General features: G+C 37.8%; 2 protein-coding genes across 6 annotated transcripts; both read left to right on the top strand.

Annotated features, from left to right (window-relative positions):
• The first annotated feature begins 1,261 nt into the window (after positions 1-1,261).
• On the top strand, positions 1,262-4,972 carry LOC147861556 (uncharacterized). Of its 5 annotated transcripts, none has more exons than XM_087322722.1 (9): positions 1,262-1,463; positions 1,695-1,786; positions 3,039-3,177; positions 3,271-3,402; positions 3,486-3,617; positions 3,780-4,021; positions 4,127-4,199; positions 4,293-4,426; positions 4,511-4,972. In XM_087322722.1, exons 1-9 carry the CDS (start codon positions 1,263-1,265, stop codon positions 4,665-4,667), a joined length of 1,302 nt encoding a protein of 433 aa, XP_087178848.1. In that variant the 5' UTR covers position 1,262; the 3' UTR covers positions 4,668-4,972. The 5 variants fall into 5 exon arrangements, with proteins under 5 accessions (XP_087178848.1, XP_087178845.1, XP_087178846.1 ...); XM_087322724.1 differs by lacking the exons at positions 1,262-1,463; positions 1,695-1,786 and adding exons at positions 2,070-2,298; positions 2,378-2,494; positions 2,583-2,618 and having other exon boundaries at positions 3,780-4,199; XM_087322719.1 differs by having other exon boundaries at positions 1,264-1,463; positions 3,780-4,199.
• An 11,876-nt stretch (positions 4,973-16,848) lies between these two features.
• On the top strand, positions 16,849-18,711 carry LOC147861557 (uncharacterized). The gene is made up of 2 exons (XM_087322018.1): positions 16,849-17,277; positions 17,872-18,711. The coding sequence occupies exons 1-2, from the start codon at positions 16,903-16,905 to the stop codon at positions 18,157-18,159; spliced, it is 663 nt and encodes a 220-aa protein (XP_087178144.1). The 5' UTR covers positions 16,849-16,902; the 3' UTR covers positions 18,160-18,711.
• The last annotated feature ends 703 nt before the right edge of the window (positions 18,712-19,414 follow it).

The following is a 19,414-nucleotide window of genomic DNA, read 5'->3' on the forward strand; positions in this document are numbered from 1 at the left end:
ATATACATAGTACGTAAAATTCGTGTTCGTCTAGTTTAACATTCGTTTTCCTACGTTGGAAAACGAATGCGAATGTTATCCAAACATTCTTGTATTTTTTTTCCCACTTTTTAAATGTTTTTTGTTGTTTTTTTTTCATTCTTAGGCTTATCTACCTCATAATAAATAGTTAATCCAAAAGTATGGTATTTATCATTCTTTGAGGGTGTTTTTCTTTCACGAATGAGAATGCACGTATGGTACGTATGGTTCATACTATGGTTATATATATATATAGCAAAGTGTGTAGAGCAATATATAAGCTTGATCATATTCAACGACACCCTATCTCTGTCTTCATATGCACAAACATGAGAGGAAGTGAAGCAAACCAAACTCATTGTCCTCTTGGAGGTATGGTACAAGTGATCTTGAAGGGGTGGGTTGAAATGACGAGCTCAACCACACATTGTATGAAAATGCACATTGCTAGGGCACATGTGTATGTGTGGGACTTGACTTTGCATTGAATGATGTGGATACTTAATATATCTAACCACTCTCCTATCATGCTAAACTAATATTAAGTTCCATGTGTGCACACACACACAAACCAATCGTCTTCTTCTTGTACCTAGTTGTCGATAATCATTTGACCATGTAGAATCCTTGCCATTCTAATCCTCCATCGTTTCGTTGATACAAATGATTGCATTTGATATATTCTCTCTCCCCCCACTCACACCACACCCCCCTTCACATATTAACACATGTCATACACATGCTCTATTTAATCTATTTTTGCTACACAAAAACTCCATCCTTGAGTTTCTTAATGAGAAGAAGTGACGTCACACTTAAACAACCTAGTCATCAATGGTTTCAAGCAATGAATGCCAAAGCTGTGGCAATTTCAAAGTGGAATGTGAGTGGCAAATAATGACAAAGCACCAAAGCCTGGAAGACAAGATATCGAGCTGACAGATCATTCGAGCAAGTGTTGGATACGAGATGTAGAGATCCGAGAGAGGAAATGTCAGCTGGGGGGGGAAGCGGAGGCTTGATGGGCTTCACCAGAGGAGCAACGATTAGAATGAGAAGGAGAGTAGACAAATAGATAAGTCAAGATATTTTTTTAGCTTGTCCAGGTGAGAGAATACATAATGAAATAGGAGGTGAGGGGTAGTCTCCGAATTTGGGGAAAACTGGGAGGAATGGGTGGGGGCTAGTTTTGTAATTTGGACACAAATGCTTCTTCCTCGCTCTCTCTCTCTCTCTCTGAAATGAGAAGAGAACCTCATCCGTTCGAATCCAACCTCGTCATCTGCTCCCCCTCCCCTGTTTCTCTGTTTCTTCATTCTTTTTCATTCTTCATTCTTCATTCTTCATTCTTCTGCTTTTTCTTTCTTCCGTTGAGTATGATCCGTCAAAGCTCTCAACTTGCAGATGTCCATTTCAGAGAAATGGATGGAGAAGCCCTCAAAGTATGTATATAATACACACACACACACACACATATATATTTCTGTCTTTAAAGCTTAAAATTAATTCCCCGTACAATATAATATCTCTTCTCTTCGCCGTACGATATACAATCCCTCTCAGACTTGGGCGTGTTTCCAGATCAGTGCTGAATGTACAGAGAGGGATATCGATTACTTTATGAAGTTTTTTAACATATTTTGTTTCGTTTATTATTATTATTATTATTACAGAAACATGCAAGGATATGGCTAGAGACTGTGTTGGATGAGAGGTTTGATGGTGAAACAAGTCTCGCAGAACTTCTAGTAAATGGTGAAATCTTGTAAGTTAGATAGATGACAGAAAATCATAAGGATATATATTAAATTTATATTACAGCAATATAAACCTTTTTTTTTCTCGAAAAAATGCTTATTTAATCTTTGATCGTCAACATAATGTTTGTTCTTGGAGAAGGCACATAGTTTAGTATTGGATACAATAATGGCATTTTCAATTATGTCTTGTTCTATTTGTTTCTAATATACTTCAGGCCTAGTTCAGAATGAACATTCAGACAGAAATTTACGCTGGCACAAAACAATTGGCCCACAATTCACAATCCAACTGTGATGACATAGAAGGCATGTGTACTCATGCCTCCTTTGATGCTGATGTTGTTACAAAATAATTGGTCGCAAAAAACTGGGAAGTTAAGCAGCCACATTGATGATGCTATGACCAAAATCCTTAGTGCATGAAATGCAATGCAACACACATGCTCCTTCGATGCCTCCATGGATTCTGATGTGGTGCAGATTTATTGGCAATAAATCACAATGCAGCCGTGCATAGGTCTACTTGCTTGATTCTTCTGTTGATGCTGTTGTGACAACAAGTCATTGGCCATGAATCACAATGCAAACATGAATAGGCATGCATTCCATTGATGCTGGTGCAGAATCATTGACTGCGAGAAAAGTGGGTGGACAACTTCTTGTCCTGCTGGCGAGGCATTCTCAATTCCTCCATTGATGCTGGAACATCTACTGTGAGAAAACTTGGGTTAGCAACTTCGTGTCCATCGAATTAGGTTTTCTCATTGATGCTGATATGGTGCATAATTATCCTCTGTCCAGCAAATGGCGATTAGTGTTGTAGAAGGCCCGGATTAGGTGAGCTATATACAGGTGGTGGTTCAATTTTCCATTTAATGTCAACGGTGACTACAGGTTTCTATGGAGCACCTCTTCAAGAAGCAACAAATTAAAGAAAGTAACTCGAATAAAGATTGAAATTGAAGAGTTTTTGGAGAGTTAGAAGTATATGCAAAGCTTGGGACTATGGATGGATGACTCTGAGCCATTCCACCTAACCTTGCCCACTTACTAAAGAGACAGACACCATGGCATATATTTGAAGGAGAATCCTGTAGAGAGTAGAACCAAATATGACGGTTATCAACTCAAATTCATTTTCTTTGGACAGTTTTTTATGGCCTTCTTTCTATAACTTCAATGAATGCATACACTTTTCCCCATTTAATTCACTCAGTGTAATGAAACCAGAAATTTATGTTTTGTCATTTGATACAGGGATAGAGTCTCGGCTAAAATTCGGAATGCGTTGCCTAAATATTCTGAAGGGGAACCCATGTCTCCCAAGGCCCATCTTCTTGAACCTAAGCACAGTGGCAAGTACCTTCCATATTCTAATGTAGACTCTTTTATAAAGGTAAGGTCCTTACCTTCGTATAGTGACTCATGACCCCTTAAATGATCTACATTTTTTATATGATTTTAAGCCTTCTGAAAAACATTGTTGCAGTTATGCCAAAAACTTGGTTTGGCTGGCGTGGATCTCTTTTCTCCACCTGATGTTGTTGAAAAGAAAGACATACGGAAAGTGTGCTTATGTATTCGAGCTCTTTCAAAAAAAGCCCGGATCAAAGCTTTGGATGTAAGTGTTTACTATGAAGGCTATATTTTATTTGATCATAATTTAGATGGAACTGAAATCTAGCTCTTCGGAATTTGGAATAGTTACCGGATTTTGATTTGATTTCACACACACCAGTCACAATGCCAAAAGAGTTTGTTGGTGGCATTCGTGGCTCACTTAGTGCTGCCAGTAGTCCTGCTGGCCCAACAAATGCCGAGAATACACCAGATAAGGTTGGTCATTAGGAGTTGATGATATGATTATTTCATTCTGAGGTTTTTTGCATTCGTTAATATGCAGGTTTGCATATATGGTGCTTTTGGAAAGATTTATTATAGATGATGCATGCTACAGAGATGTATTATAAAATTCATTCCTATACTGAAATGCTTCAGCAGGTAAAGCTCAGCCCCTTAAAGTTTAAAAGACCCTTTGGGCAAGATGAGACTTCTTCTTCAGAGTGTCTGGAAGATGAGAAAAAGAACTCTGATCTGTTTAATGAAGACAATGATGATGATCGTGATACATTAACAGCGACAAGGAACAATGACAGCTTGATCATTCCCGAAACACCCCCTGTTGAGGAAGATGATAGAAGTTTAGTCCCCTCTGATGATGAAAAGGGTTCCATTGAAAGCTTGTCTTTAGTGAACAAAACTGAGGCTATAAATGTTAAAAAAGAGTGCAACTCCATAGAGACTATTTCAAATGAAGGTATTTTGTCAAGTGAAACAGTGGATAATCAGTCTTTCTATCTCACATCCACGACAAGTGCAAGCAAAGATGATAATGCACAAAGCCACTTATCAGAAATGGTAATCTAGACTAATGATTTACTATATATCATTTGATATTCCAAGGTGCAATTTGATTCATCATTTTTGTTTTCCTTGCTCTCCTTTTTGAAGAGCATAACTTCACCAGGCTTAGGAAATACTGATGGAAAGGTCACCAAAAAGGGGAGGCTGTTTTTGCCTTTAATGGCTAGTGGAGTTGCCCTGGTTGGGATACTGGTTGGAGCATTTCTTTCAATAAAAACCAGGTTTGCTTTTATAGAAACCAATAAAATGTTCTTTTTATCTAAAAGCGAAGTGTTTGATATAAAGTGCTTCTTTTGGCATTGTAGAGAGACTTCTATGTATGAAGTCAAGAAAGGTGATACACTGTCTGGAATTGCAAGGAGGACCGGTAAGCACAGGTGGCAAGAGCTCCTAAGCTTAAATCCTTGGATAAAAAGTCCTGATTTGATTTATCCCAATGAAAGGCTTAAACTACAGTTGTAGGGTTTGTTTTTGATTATTCAGTGCGGATATTGGCATTTTACCATAATTGTTGTCCAATTTGGCATCTGTATGTCACTACATGCATTGTCTAGGTCATAAGAAACATATGCATCTGGAAGAACGTGTAAGAAGCTACAATCTTCCCTTTGTTTTGGTTCTCTTATACCTCAATTCCTTTGCATTCTCTTCATGCTTGATTAATTGTCATCAATTATATCCAGGCCACTGATAGTCCATCTTTGGGAGTTGACATCAATTGGTGTACACCATCAAAATAATATGTTAAAACATTATTTTTTAACAAATGCATCTCTGGTAAATATGATTCCTTGTCATCTAGATATCTATGTCAATGATAAATGTCATGAGTTTATACTCAATGATCAAGAAAGAAACAACCAAACTCCAAATATGGAAATTAATATAGCTGGAAAAATACTCAGCTGAAAAATTAAGCGCAACACATACATGCAATTAGTGACCATCAATGTTATAAAGGGCTTTGTATCTGAAAGGGAATACAATAATCGATTAGAATTATGTGTTCTGGCCAAGTATAAGTTAAAAATCCTTAAATTTGGTGCACACAATATTTAACATAAAAGAAAGACTGGTCAATGGCTTATGATGTACTTAAACAAAATGCAAGTTCAAAATCCTTGGTTTTGGTGAATGCAATGTGTCATGTAGTGGAACAACTAATCAGTGTGTTATATAAAGGACTATGCAATATGTTATTACCAAGAAAGACTTATCATTATGTTATATGAAGAGAATTTGATCATTGAGTAATTGTGCACCTCAACACAATACAAGTTTTAAATTTTTGTGTTTGGTAGGACAATGTGCTACCTTAAGAAAAGACATCAACGTGTAATAGGAAGGAAAGATTGATCAATGGATTACATAAAGAAAAGACATATCAATGAAGTCTATAAAGAACAAACCAATTGATCACTTATTGTTCTTTAGAATAATGCAACTTGAAAGTACTTGCTTGGGTTAACAAAATGCATTATATGCATGAAAGCCTTATCAATGTGTTATATACATGAAAGGCTTATCAATATATTATATAAAGGATTGATTCACGTGTTATGTCATTAAAGAATTTGAGAATATAATTGTGATACAACAAAGAGATTAAGATGTGTGCATATTGTAATTTGTGGATGTATGTGTAAGAGGAGAAAGAGAGAATAGAATCTAGATTTTTTATTGTCCATGAGGAGGCCAAAAATTCACCTATGGGATCAAATAAACATACCATCTTGAATGTGACTCTTTCCCAAGTAGGGTTGTCTCCATGTTACCTTTGGTTGGAGTTTAAACATTTGCGTTTTCTTTCTTTCTTTCATTTGATAATACTGCCTCTTCTTTCTACTCACCATTCTTAGATATTGATGCAATATTATGGCCTTTTCGTTTTTATCTTTTGTGAGCTTGAATTTTTTTAGATGAACCTTGCATTCTTCATTGATCCAAGCATTGCACATGAAACTATGAATTCAATGTCCAACTACATGTGCATTGAATTATTGATACCCTAACTTGAGATTGACATCCTTCAATCACTCCGAATTTGTTCTCACATCTTTAATAAAGGAGAGGTCCTTAGCACATAGATTAGTTTTTTTATTACGAGGTCTCATAATGAATGATCAATCCACATGATGACTCATTAATGCTTTGGAGGTTTTAATGATTCACTCATAGGATGATATGTAGGTACTTGAAATACTATTTTCATTCCACATAAGCACTTGGACATAACTATTGTTTCTGTACATGTAAGCACTTGGACATAACTATTGTTTCTATACATGTAAGCACTTGGGCATTATTTGGCCGAAATTGGCTGGAATTGGTTGAAAGCCAACCCATGCTTTGGCATATCACCATAGTCACCACTTGGCTCATCCATCAATGAACACTAGGTGTCCAAATGAATACATGGAGCTGGTGAAACAAGCCTTAGAAGCAATAAATTTACCAAGGGGGTGTGAAAGCAAGGAAAGGATCCAACCATGTGGTGAAGTAGAGGCATAACAACATAAAGTGAGAAGAAGGTGATATAGGCGGGGGTCTAGACTCTTGATGCTCAAGAATTTCATAAATGAATGTTGCAATTGAAAGGGAGAATCGTGGTTGGGAAAGGAGTCCTTGTGTATTTGAAAGGGAGTAGCCCCCCTTGATGCTCAAGAACTTTACTCATGAATGTTGCAATTGAGGGTGCACACTATGAATATGAAAGAAATTCATTCAAGAATTGCGCTGGGTTGAATATGAAAGTATATTTGAATGTAATCAAGATTGTGAGCACTTGAACTTGTTTAGGGCAAAATATATATAGTTGACTAGTCTCATAAGACATGCCCCAATATTATGGATGGGAGACAACGGGATGGGCTCTAACATGTATTGGTGCATGCAATTTCCCTGTTCAACGAAGAATATTGTTTCATAGTTAGGTACAAGTTACAACATATCTAGCATAATGTGTCAACAATGAACCTCCGATGTCATGATACATCCGTGTCGCAAAAAGTCTTGTTCATATAGGGCTCTATTGATAAATGCCTAGACACACACAAATAAATACCTATTAACATCCATGGAAAATCGATGCCAATCTATGAGACAAGACCTAGTCCATTGCCATGATTGAACTTGGATTCAATGTTACAATGTAAGCTCCTTAGGAGACAGGCAATTGCCAGGCAATCAAGGTAAAGTTAGAATTTGCACAAGTGTGTGAAGTTGGAGAAAACATTCTATGGTGTTTTTGTATTTTGCCATGAAATAAAAAAAGTTGAAACCAAATAATATATATTTTGCCATATGTGCTTGATGTGGGGAACAAGATAATGTCAGAATAACAAATAACATATGCTAAATATGTAGTTAAATGTTCCCACTTCTTTTGCATTGAATCATGTCCAACTTACCCTCCCCCATATCCTAGTGTGAAGTTTCCTTAAGTAAAGCTAGATTTTAAGTGGATTTGCCATATAATGTTGGTTAAATAATACTATTAGATGCATTACATCATAAAAAAGTAGCAATCCTACATTTTCGAAAACCCAATCATAGTAAGAGACACAAGAAGGAAACATATCAAAAGCCGCTATTGTCAAGGTTAGGATATCATGGTCATTTGCACATCAATTGATGGGCAAAAGGAATGGGGGAGGATTCACTTGCAAACCAATGAAACATGGCAGCTTTTAGTACTAGATAACTAGATTGCTAAGTTGTAATGTAGCAAAATGTTCGTTGAAAATACTTTAACGCATGTTGACACTAGAACATATATACATATACAATGTTTGCACTTGCCCATATAGACTTTTTATGGATATGTGTCATGAATCAGACTTTTTACTAGCATATAAATCACTTGATGGTGGAGGCATATAACATTTATACTTTCCACTAATGGCATTGAATATTGTTAAATAATAAACTATGAGATTTGGACACTTTGGGTTGTTCAAACCTAATAATTGTAACATGGATAGAAATACATTTCACATTTTTGCACGAGTCCTCCATTAACCTAATGTACGTGCAAACTATAGGTTTTCCTTTAAACACGGCTTGTTGTGGGCACTGGGAGGTAATAAGCTCAACACACACTCCTTGGTCCACCATTGCTTTAATAAATGGGAGATGCCTTTCCATGGATTGAAATGGACACCTCAATCACACTTTCATCATTATTAGATTGTTTCTTAATCCTAACTTCCCATTGTGTACTTGTGCCATACAAATTGTATATAAAATCTAGTATTCTCTCTAGTATAAAATCACGTGACTATATAATCCTTCCCCATTCCACTTAATACATTTTCTTGGTAAATTATGTACTCTCTCTCTCAAGCACTGCATCGCGGGTTCGAAACCCAATCTCCTCAAACTCTCTATTATATACTTCATATACACGCTTATTTCACTAGATGCCACTGTGGAATGTAGGGGTTCAACCCATGACCACCTGGTCTCCATTGGGCAACCTTACCAACTGAGCTCGTTCGCTCTCTCTCTCTTTCTTGTAATTACCTTACCCTAGTGGTAAGTTGTTGACACTACAAGCACTGCATCGTGGGTTCAAAACCCAATCTCCTCAACCTCTCTATTATATACTTCATATACTCTTAATTCTCTAGATGCCATTGTGGAATGTAAGGGTTGAACCCATGACCACCTGGTCTCCATTGGGCAACCTTACCAACTGAGCTCGCTCGCTCTCGTAATTACCTTACCCTAGTGATAAGTTGTTGACACTACAAGCACTGCATCATGGGTTCGAGACCCAATTTCCTCACCCCTCTATTACATACTTCATATACTCTTAATTCTCTAGATGCCACTATGGAATGTATGGGTTGAACCCATGACCACCTTGTCTCCATTGGGCAACCTTACCAACTGAGTTACATTCATTTGGGCTCTCTCTCTCTCTCTCTCTCTCTCTCACACACACACACACACACACACACACAAATAATAACATTCATTACAAAAGAAAAAAACACCAGTATAATTCACTTATAATGGAATTTGGATCCCACGAGGGTCGAGACTACCAAGACTAAGTTAACTCTCTCTAGGATTCACAACATCACCTCCACTTATCCAACCACATATGACTACGCCCATGAGCCTTGGCTCTCGAGTAGCCTTAACATTCTTCAAACTGGCTCACACAAGTCAAATGTTGAGGTAGTATCATGGTATCATCACCAAGTATCAAGAAATGCAATGAAAACCTAGTGGAGGATGAATATCACTTACTTCTATGTCTAACGACAAAGTAGTAGATGCAACTTTAGTGCCAAAGTGAGATCTTGAAATGGACAAGAGCATAAACTCATCAATCAGTAGCTTGCCGCTACTAACGGAGTCTCAGTTGATTTCCTTTCCTTTACCTACAATGATGTTTCAGTTCCCTAAGTTTCTCAAGTCCGAGGTAAAGCCATAACATGCCCGGCAAGCTTGGATACGGTTTCCAGATTGGAAACCAAACTATCATGGATTAAGCTATCAACCAAGGTTTTGGGAAAGATTTGCTCATGAATTGGATTAAACCAATTTGTATAGAGGAAATAAAAGTTTGTTATTTGTAAATAATCGAGAGTGATTGTGTGCAACAGAAGTGATATGTGTGTGAGAGAGAATGAGAGAAATAGATAGAGCTCGACGTATATAGAAAAGGCAAGTAAAAACTGTGTTAACAAGGAGTTGAATACAAGAATTAATAGGAATACGCTCCGCTGCACTATGCACGGCCCCAACCGAGACGTCGGATCAATCACAGAAAACAGGGATGTGGAGAGATGTATCTACACACGAAACCGTAAAGAAAGAGAGTGCACTGGATGTTAACGTGGAAAACCCAAATCTGGGAAAAACCACAGCAGCTCTCAGACTGCAAAATATTACTATATCGAGATTACAACAATGGGGCACAAAGGCAACGACCTCCTGCTCCCTCTCTTCGCCACCAGGCGGTTACAACAAAGGCAACAACCTCTTCTTCTCTCTCTCTCTCTCTCTCTCTCTCTTCTCTGTACACAGTTCCACTCTGAATTATCGCCACCAACGATAATAACACAACCAACTCTGCATCATATATATTAAGTTTGCCCTAGGTCATATTTATACTAATATGACTTTCGGGCTATTTACAAATATAGCCCCAGTGGGCTCTCTGGAACATATTTACATATATGTCCCTTCCATCCGATGAGAGGTTCTCACCGAGCCTCCAACATCCGGTTCTCATCGGGTCTTCCTTGCCGGGTACTTGTCATTCGGTTCTCACCGGGTCTTCCGTTGTTGGGTACTCCACATCCGGATTCGAACTCAGCCGAGTTGCTCATCAACACTGTTCTTCTCACTTCCCATCCGGAGGGACCTGTTTCCTAACAAGAATAACCAACAACAATTACAAGGGAGGTGAGAGAGCACTTATATAGTCACCTTCCCACTATTCTCTTTCTACAATCGCCACTTAACTAAAGAGAGGTGGAGTCTTAACTACACTGATTATGTGTCATAGAGCTATAAGATTCTAGGATAGACTAGTTACTATACTAGGTGGTGGGGTGTTCACACACTAGGGTGTGTTCCCACATTAGGGAAGTTGAGTTTGATTCTCAACAGTATCCAACTACTGATTTGTCATGGTTAACTCAATTATGGTTGACTTGCATAGCATTATAATGGAACAAAAAATTAGCTCATGAGCTCAAAAACATAACAAACAAGCACTTGGTCAAGTAGGCTTGAGACCAAAACATTTCATTGTTGGTAATTTGGTTACACTAAGAGTAATTATGGAATAAAGTCAACTTCAAGGGAAAATGGTATATTGTTATTTTGTGAACTTCAAGAAAGCCTTTGACACTAACCAGGAGTGAGGTTTGGAAAAGATGATAGAGATCAGAATAACATTAGAGTATAAAACAGTTGTGTCACAATTGTATGAGTTGTCACAGACACACCAAGTGCGGACTAAGACAGAGCACGGATGATGAGGCTACGACGGAGCGATGACGGAATGACACAAGAGCATAAAGATAGAGATGAAGATTAAGGAGAGAAGATGGGCGAAACTAGAATACTAGATTGATATGTCCATGACTGGCATTGTTCACCTTGAATTCCTTCAAGGTGAACTCAACTATTTATACTAAGTAGCATGCATACCTGTTGCACGCATGTGATACAATAGAGCATGTAGGTAGTAGGTACGCATACATGTGCAAAGTGTAAATAATACAAGGGAGGAATTATGCACATGACGCTAGCTAAAACCTACAATGAGGAAGTATATACATGATTATATGCTAGATGTGTGGTTAACACATAACACTCGATTATAATATGGTCATGTCAAGAGTTCGAATCTGGACATGAGCAAGTTAATTGCCAATTGAAAATGGATAGTGGTTTCTCCAAGTACTTCTAGAGCAACATGAAGTCAAACAAGGTTGTCCATTCATCCCGACACCCTTTGGTCTATGGATCAATATACTTTAAGGAATAATAAACAAAGTTGCAAAAGAAGAAGGATAAGATGGTTCAAAACTCATGCAATAACTTATTTTTATACACTGATATGCAAATGTTGTTCTTTTATTCTCATATACTTTGGATGATATGCAAGACTTACTTGATGTATTGGAAACATTCTACCAATTCTAGGGGCTATTAGTTAATGTGGACAAAAATTGTGGCAATAAAGGCAATACAAGCAAAACATCAAAAAATAAGGTGTCTTGGTATTAAAGTCTCATCGACAAATAGGTGGAACATATGTTATGCATTTAGACTTCTTATTACTCCCATGAGCCTTGGCTCTTGCTTAACCTTAACACTTCTTTGAAGTCACTCATGTTAGTAGTTATGTGTTGAGGTAGCATAATGGCATTGTTAATGTAGTATAAAGATATGCAGTGTATGCATAGTACAATGTATTATGTAATTTGCGAGACATATGATGCCTAGTTAAAGTGTCATACTAAATCCCCACCAAGATGTGTGGGCACATTTGAGCAAGTATTAAATTTGGCCTCCTCGTGGAAGATAAAAATTTATTCTATTCTATACTATCTCGTCTCTTATATATTATCTCCACTCTAACACATACAAAATGTATGGAAACTTAATAAATGTCTCAAGCCAAGTACAATGTACATTCTTGTACCACATAAATGTGTGTCAATGACATGTAGTATACTCACGTTGGTTGATAAAGTTAAAAGGATATGTTATTTCATTTGCGTGTTGATAAGGGTTGAGATTAATGTTATTGGTCCATATTTATTTTATCTTGGTTGTCACTAACCTAACCCTTTACCCTAGTCTACATTAATATGACGACTATTTTATGTATTTGATATAGTCTCTACGTTTATCACCATCTCTAACTCATGTATGTCTTTAATTTTTGCTTTGTCATTGTCTCCATCTCTTATTCAATGTGATCCCCAACCACTATCCTAGAGTTATATTCTTATACGTCTCAACAAGTGTCAAGACTGGTGTGAAAGGTCCATACTGAGATATTGGATCAATAAGACATGAATAAATGCTTACTTCTAGAATGATATTTGGAAATCCTATAAAATAACCCTAGAGTCTTATTCTTGTCTATTGAGTCAACACTTTTGGACTTTAGTCGTAAGGGCTTTGTCCATGCAATTGACTATTGTTATAATACAATATGATTTTTCTATGTGACATGTGCATGTTGTGGATCACAGAGAGAGCCACAAAACTTGCACATTAAAATACACATGTTGCATGTAGCTCTCCTAAATGTATAAATATGTTTGCAGTCTATTGGTATACTTGCTCAAGCATAAATCTAATAGCGTATCTTTATTGCTTCTTACATAAAAACTGACTAGGTTAGATATGTGTATATGTTATCCCGGCAATTAAGTTTCACTAACCCTTTGTTGAGGAAAAACATCCCCAATCTTGGAGGTTTGGCATTCAAGATCCCCCCCCCCCCCTTCTTTTCACCAATCTAAAGATATATTCATACACATTCACAAAAGAGGTGATAAATAAAGTAGATAAACTAAAGTAAAATTGCTAACGTTTGTGCTCTCATAATCCGTGAGTAAATGTTCTTACCGTTCCAAAAAGGAGTAATAGGTGCCATAATTGACATGTGGGGAGGGCGTCAATTTTGTGGTAAGGAATAAACAAAAAAATTCCGAAATAAATATTGTAAACGTTATGAAAGGGATACGTGTCGGCAAATTGCATACCACAAGAGCCTATCGCTATCTGAATTTAATTCATTGATATGAAATGACAAATTTAATTTTGGAGCTCATAGACACTTCCCTCCCTTGTACTTCAATCACGTTGGAAGCCAACCCAACATCATATAACCTATGTACCTTTTTGAGGAAAATATTTCATTGGTCGAGGAATGCTAATGGTTCGAGGTCTCTTAGGATGAGCTTTATCACACAAAAGTCGGGTTATCCTCAAGACTCATAGAACTTCAAAGTAAATATTCGGCCAACAAATTTCTCTATAAGAGGACATAACACTATTGTTACAAGAATGTTCAATGTATTTGCGTTAACAACACGTTTGTAGATTGTGCCAAAAGAATACTGAAAGCATATGTCACCATCAATGAAGGGAAATGTATGTTGGTTAGTTAGTGGTCCCGTGTTGAACTCTTCAGATGTAAGCCATGTGTTAGAATACATGCACACCTTATAGTTACAATAGGCTTTTATTGAATTTTATCACATTGAATCCAATCGAACAAAATAACCGTGGTATGGCTTGTATGTATATAATAAGTTATAACATATGATTCCTTGATGACAATATTGCCCTACATATCCTTAGTCAAAGTAGAGGCTCTAAAATTTCATGTGATTAGGAGCCTCAACTTTGACCATGCATTTAAAAGTAATTTTACGAATAACCAAAGTCTTATGATTGAGTTTGTGATACACGGAAACGTATCAAGTCATTTTCGTATTTTATATAGTACAATAAGGGGGCAAGAAAATCTAGGAAAAGAACAAATGTCATCATGTAAGGAATCCAATTCTTTATATATATCCCTTTTCATTTTGAATGAGTTATTAACTTTGTTAAACACTATATTTACACATTTTGTTGGTAATTGCGTAAACCATATAAGAATATAACTCAAGGGTGCACCTATTTTTTAATGGCCCCAAGTTGGGTAACTAGATCGTGTTATAAAGTGCCCCCCCCCCCCACCCCCCCCCCCCAAAAAAAATAAAAAATAAAAATAAAAATAAAAATAAAAATCCACTCTTATGTCATGTAGTTAGGTTCACTATACGATGAATGTTTTTGTCATCCTCTTGACTATGCAACTAGGTTTGATATTGATTGAGCCCTCTCTCTTCCTCTTTGGACACTCAACATGCAATTAGGTTGGTATTCTAGACATGAAACTTTCTCACTAGTATGACATGAAAGATGAATCACATGGTCACTTGTTCATTGAATGTTGTGGACATATACTCATGCCTCTAGGAAAGCAAGCCCTTAGACTATAAAGGGCTCGACAATGACAATGAAAAGGATACTAACAAGTTGGTCGATCTATGATCAAAACCTATGGTAGATCCTAAATGTTGTAAATGCTATATATTATTGGCATCCTTATGTAGACTCACATTTGATGATATCGAATGCAAGACAACGAAGAATAATGATGAAAGACATGGTGTCTGTAAATATAGGGTACTTGAAAGTGAAAGTTAAGCCATGCTCTTGAGAGCATGGAACATACACGAGTTATTAAATGGTATAGAAGAGTAAAAAGAAGGGGACATGGAAATAAAATTATGTATACGGTACAAAACCTAATGTTCCCAATTCATCATAAAAATGTTTGCGCCAAACTGTAAAGTAGCCTTGAATTGAGTTACAACAATATTGACAATGATGTGTCAGTTTGATTATGATTGCATATAAGAGTTTCAAACTCGTTGTCCTGTAGGATATTACCTTACAACGAGCTTTCATGACTTTACATTCACACACTATCAATTCATTGTAGGTTAGTAGGATTGAAAACTAATCCTAACCAGTGCTTAATCAAGTGACCTTATGTTAACAAATGTGCACATATTGAATGATTAAGTAATTTGGACATGGAGAAATAGTTTGTTAATCACGTGTTAAAACATAGAATTGTTTAATGATCATGCTCGTAACCACATGTTGACGTAGTAATGCTTTGGAGATTTAGTGATTCACTCCACATTGATGTGCTTCAAAATTTAATGATTTTCTCATAGGATGATACGTGAGTATGTACTTGGAATGCTATTTCCATTCCACACAAGTACTTTGATGCAATTACTATATCCATGCACTTGGACATTATTTGGCCAAATTTGGCAATAATTGGGTGAAAGCCATCCCATGCTCTAGCATATTGCCATTGTCCCTGCTTGACTCATCTTTAATGAAAGTCCATGTATGCTCTAGAAGATGAAGATATCTATCACGAATGAACACTACTTACATGGGAATTAATACATGGAGCTAGAAGAACAAGCCTTAGGGAGCAATAAGCTAACCATGAGGTTTCTTCTCGAGGCGAATAAGGAGGTGCATCAGAAAGGTGAGAACGACAAAATAAGTATCGAGCATTGACAACCATGCTACTGAGCAGTCCCAAACATGAAATGTGAAGGGGGGGGCAGGCATGCAAAACTAGTTCGTGCAATCAAACGTTCATCCTAGGAGGAAAGAAGTGTCCCCACGGGGGCGAATGTTTAGGCGGGCGGCTAGCCAAAAGAGAGCTGATCAACGATTTCCGATAACAAAATTGGCAGGATGTTAATATGTAGCCGAACGGCCGGTGCCGAGAACTAGTCGGGCGTATGGAGAAAGCAAAGGCAATGTACCGACGTGAAAGGGGCGGGCATTCAAAGAATCTATCTATATACATACATATATGAAGACATGTGACATCCCATTCCCTAACACACACACACACACACACACTTCATAAAGAATCTCGCAAGGGTCACGTGACATCCATTCCCTTGATGTTCTCTCTCTCTCACACACACACACACACACCCCCACGCTCTGTAGAGAGAGAGTGTATGCGCGTTGACATAAAACATACACATTCTCTCTCTCTCTCTCTCTCTCCACACACACACCTTCTCTCTTTCTCTCTCTACACACACCCCCTCTCTCTCTCTCTCTCCATACACACACCTTCTCTCTTTCTCTCTCTACACACCACCCCCTCCCTCTCATTCTCTCTCCACACACCCTCCTCTCTCTCCTCATCTTTTTCTCCTCCATTGGCTGCCATGTGGCCCCCCCTCTCTCTCTCTACAGATAGAGATAGAGAGAGAGCGTGAGGGATTATCCGCTGACAGAGAGAAAAAGAAGAAAAGAAGAACAACTGAAAGTGGAAGAAAGGACGCCATAGCTCCAGGGAAAGAGACAGACACAGACAGACAGACCACAGAGAGAGAGAGAGAGAGAGAGTACAGACACTGACAAAAGAAACAACAGAAAGTAGAAGCGAGGACGCCATAGCTACTGTATAGCTTGAGAGAGAGAGGGAGACATTGTATATGTACATGCACATGAGAACAACAGATTAAAGTGGAGAAAACGGAGTGAGAGAAAGAGCAGCAGTAGCAGTAGCACCAACAGCAGCAGCAGCTGAAATTCAGCTATGGCGAGAGGACCTCCTCCTCCATCGTCTTCTTATTCTTCAGAGAATGTCACACAACCAGATGATATTCATCGGCATTACCTTGATCAGAGCTTACCTAACCATGATTCTTCTTCTTCTTCTTCATCTTCTTCTTCTTCTTCTTCTTCTTCTCTCTCTACATCTTCTTCTTCTTCTGCTTCTGTGAGTGCTCTCTCTTTCAGCTTCGTGGCTACTGCTGTTCTCATTTCTCTCTTCCTCCTCATGGCCATATTCGAGCGTTTCTTGAGACCTGTTGCTTCTTCTTCGTCTGCTTCACCTCCACCATTATCGTCTCCATCTCCATCTAACCTCAGCTCAGATCGTGACAAAACAGACCGATCTTCACATTTCTGCGTAAGTCTTTTTGCATCTCTTGTAATGATCAGAGAAACAAATTCGTCGTTTCCTGTGTAATAAAATTTAGCTGTTGTTGCTTTTCTTCGTCAACTGCATTGTTCCTGTACAATTTGTTTCCCATGTTTCTGATCAGATAAACAATTCCCCGTTTCCTAACAACAATAGTTTCTAATTTTTCTCCTCGTTTCCTGTTCATTTCTGTGCAACCATAGTTTACCCTCGCTCTGATTCGAGAAATAAATTCCCCCGTTTCCTGTCTACCAAACTAGTTTCAGCTAATTTTCTTCGTTTTCTGCTCCGTTCTGTGTAATGTAAGCTCAAAAACTTTCCTCCTTTCATTGAACCTTTGTTTTTCGCTTTATTTTCTCTCCCCGTCCTCTGAAAGTTTTTCATCACACATTCTCATTTCTCCGTGAGCGTCAATCTCTCAAACTCAGATTATTTTTGCAGCTCCTCCTCACTTCTTCTTTTGAAAGTCGGGATCGTTTTTCTTCCTTTTGTTGAAGAATTCTCTGCTCCTTCCTCCAGTTTTGCATTTCTCTCGACAAAGAATTTTCTGTTGATTTTTTTTCCATCATTTTTTCATTGCAGGAGTATGTTGGAGGGATCACAGTGGTGATGCCAGGAGAGGATTTCCCCACCTTCATTGCTAAACCAGCTCCATTGATGATTCAGCTGGAGCAGAAGATGACGAAGAACCAACAAGAACAAGAACAGGAGAAAGATGTACTTAAATCGTCAACATTAACATCATCGTCTTCTTCATCTTCATCGTGGCCATCATCATCATTACCAAGTTCTTCTTCTTCTGCATGTGATCTGATGCAGGAATCTGGACTCACAAAGCAATACACAACGGCAATAACTTTGACGCCATGATGATGATGATCATCATAACGAGTTATCATGAGCTGCGATACACCTCTCTGTTATGTATTCTGGAATCTTCTAGAATCTTGAAGGTTTTGGAATCTAACACTAGCACATTGGATCTTAACCAGATTCACATTTCACATTCAGTTCTAGGTGAGGAGGTTTTGATCTAATTACACTACTCTCTATATTCTCATCTCATTGTAGAATAACTAACTAGCTCATCTAATTGAACGGTGACTAATCATTGAGAGAGACACACATACAAATACACACATTCACGATATGCTCACTACTGCTTGACAGGTCAACACCACACACACTCACACACTACTTATCAAATTAGTTAGATCCTATACCCAATCAGTTTGTAAATAGCTTCATGCTTTTATCTTCTTCTGGTTGGGAGAACCGTTTCTTCCTCTTGCGAGATTACACCCCCCCCCCCCCCCCCCCCCCCAAACAACCTTTGTTTGGAGGGATAAAGAATCCACCGGCTCCTCTCTTAACCCTTCCCTTGTAAACCTCTCATATAATTGAGCTTAGTGGTGTCTGGAACCAATTGTTTATCAATGAGTTCTAACTAAACATGATTATCAGAGGTATTTGATACCCAAAGGGTTAGTACTCCGATAGAGTGAGGATTGAGTAATTGATATAAAGTTAAAACTTTGAGAGCACTCAACATGTGATATAGAGAATTCATCTCTCCGTTAGGGGTAATTTTTGAAGCAAACCTATAATTCTAAGTTAGGGGCTTAAGATGATGTAGAGTGATTGGTTGCGGGCACTGAATGATGTGCCCACTTAGATCTCAATTTTTTTCTCTTTGCAAGGTACTAAAATGCATTTGAACATGTATAGAACAAAAAGAAGCTCTTACCTTAAAAGCAAAGTGAACCATATAAAAATATAGACAGGAACTCTATAGAATATCAACCTATTAGTATATTACCTCAACCGATGGTGCTTAATCTATTCCAAATTCCAATCCATTTCAAGAAGGGTTTCATTTATGGCAAAAGCACCTACAAAGTCACAAATGTTCCTTCCTTCCTACACATTATTGGGAATGAATGTGGAGCAAGGAGGAATCCAAATAGCACTTTCTAACAAGATAAAGTGTGGGTTTCAACTATGTGTTAAAAAGAAAAGGTGTGAAATGTCATTTCTATTGTTGCATCTTACATGCGAGTTTGTACCTAACAAAAATTTCCTTGGCAAGAAGTAATGAATATGAAAAATCTTTACAATGAAAGAC

This window comes from Azolla caroliniana, unplaced genomic scaffold (assembly GCF_043228905.1).
Source record: "Azolla caroliniana isolate FFs.n. ecotype wild unplaced genomic scaffold, voAzoCaro1.0.p SCAF_7, whole genome shotgun sequence".
Classification (NCBI taxonomy): Eukaryota; Viridiplantae; Streptophyta; class Polypodiopsida; order Salviniales; family Salviniaceae; genus Azolla; species Azolla caroliniana.

Coding starts and splice junctions, on each gene's coding strand:
- LOC147861556 (XM_087322722.1), top strand. CDS start 1,263: ATGAGAAGAGAACCTCATCCGTTCGAATCCAACCTCGTCATCTGCTCC. Junction 4,022..4,126: donor GAAAAGGGTTCCATTGAAAG/CTTGTCTTTAGT, acceptor AACAGTGGATAA/TCAGTCTTTCTATCTCACAT. Junction 4,200..4,292: donor AAAGCCACTTATCAGAAATG/GTAATCTAGACT, acceptor TCCTTTTTGAAG/AGCATAACTTCACCAGGCTT.
- LOC147861557 (XM_087322018.1), top strand. CDS start 16,903: ATGGCGAGAGGACCTCCTCCTCCATCGTCTTCTTATTCTTCAGAGAAT. Junction 17,278..17,871: donor ACCGATCTTCACATTTCTGC/GTAAGTCTTTTT, acceptor TTTTCATTGCAG/GAGTATGTTGGAGGGATCAC.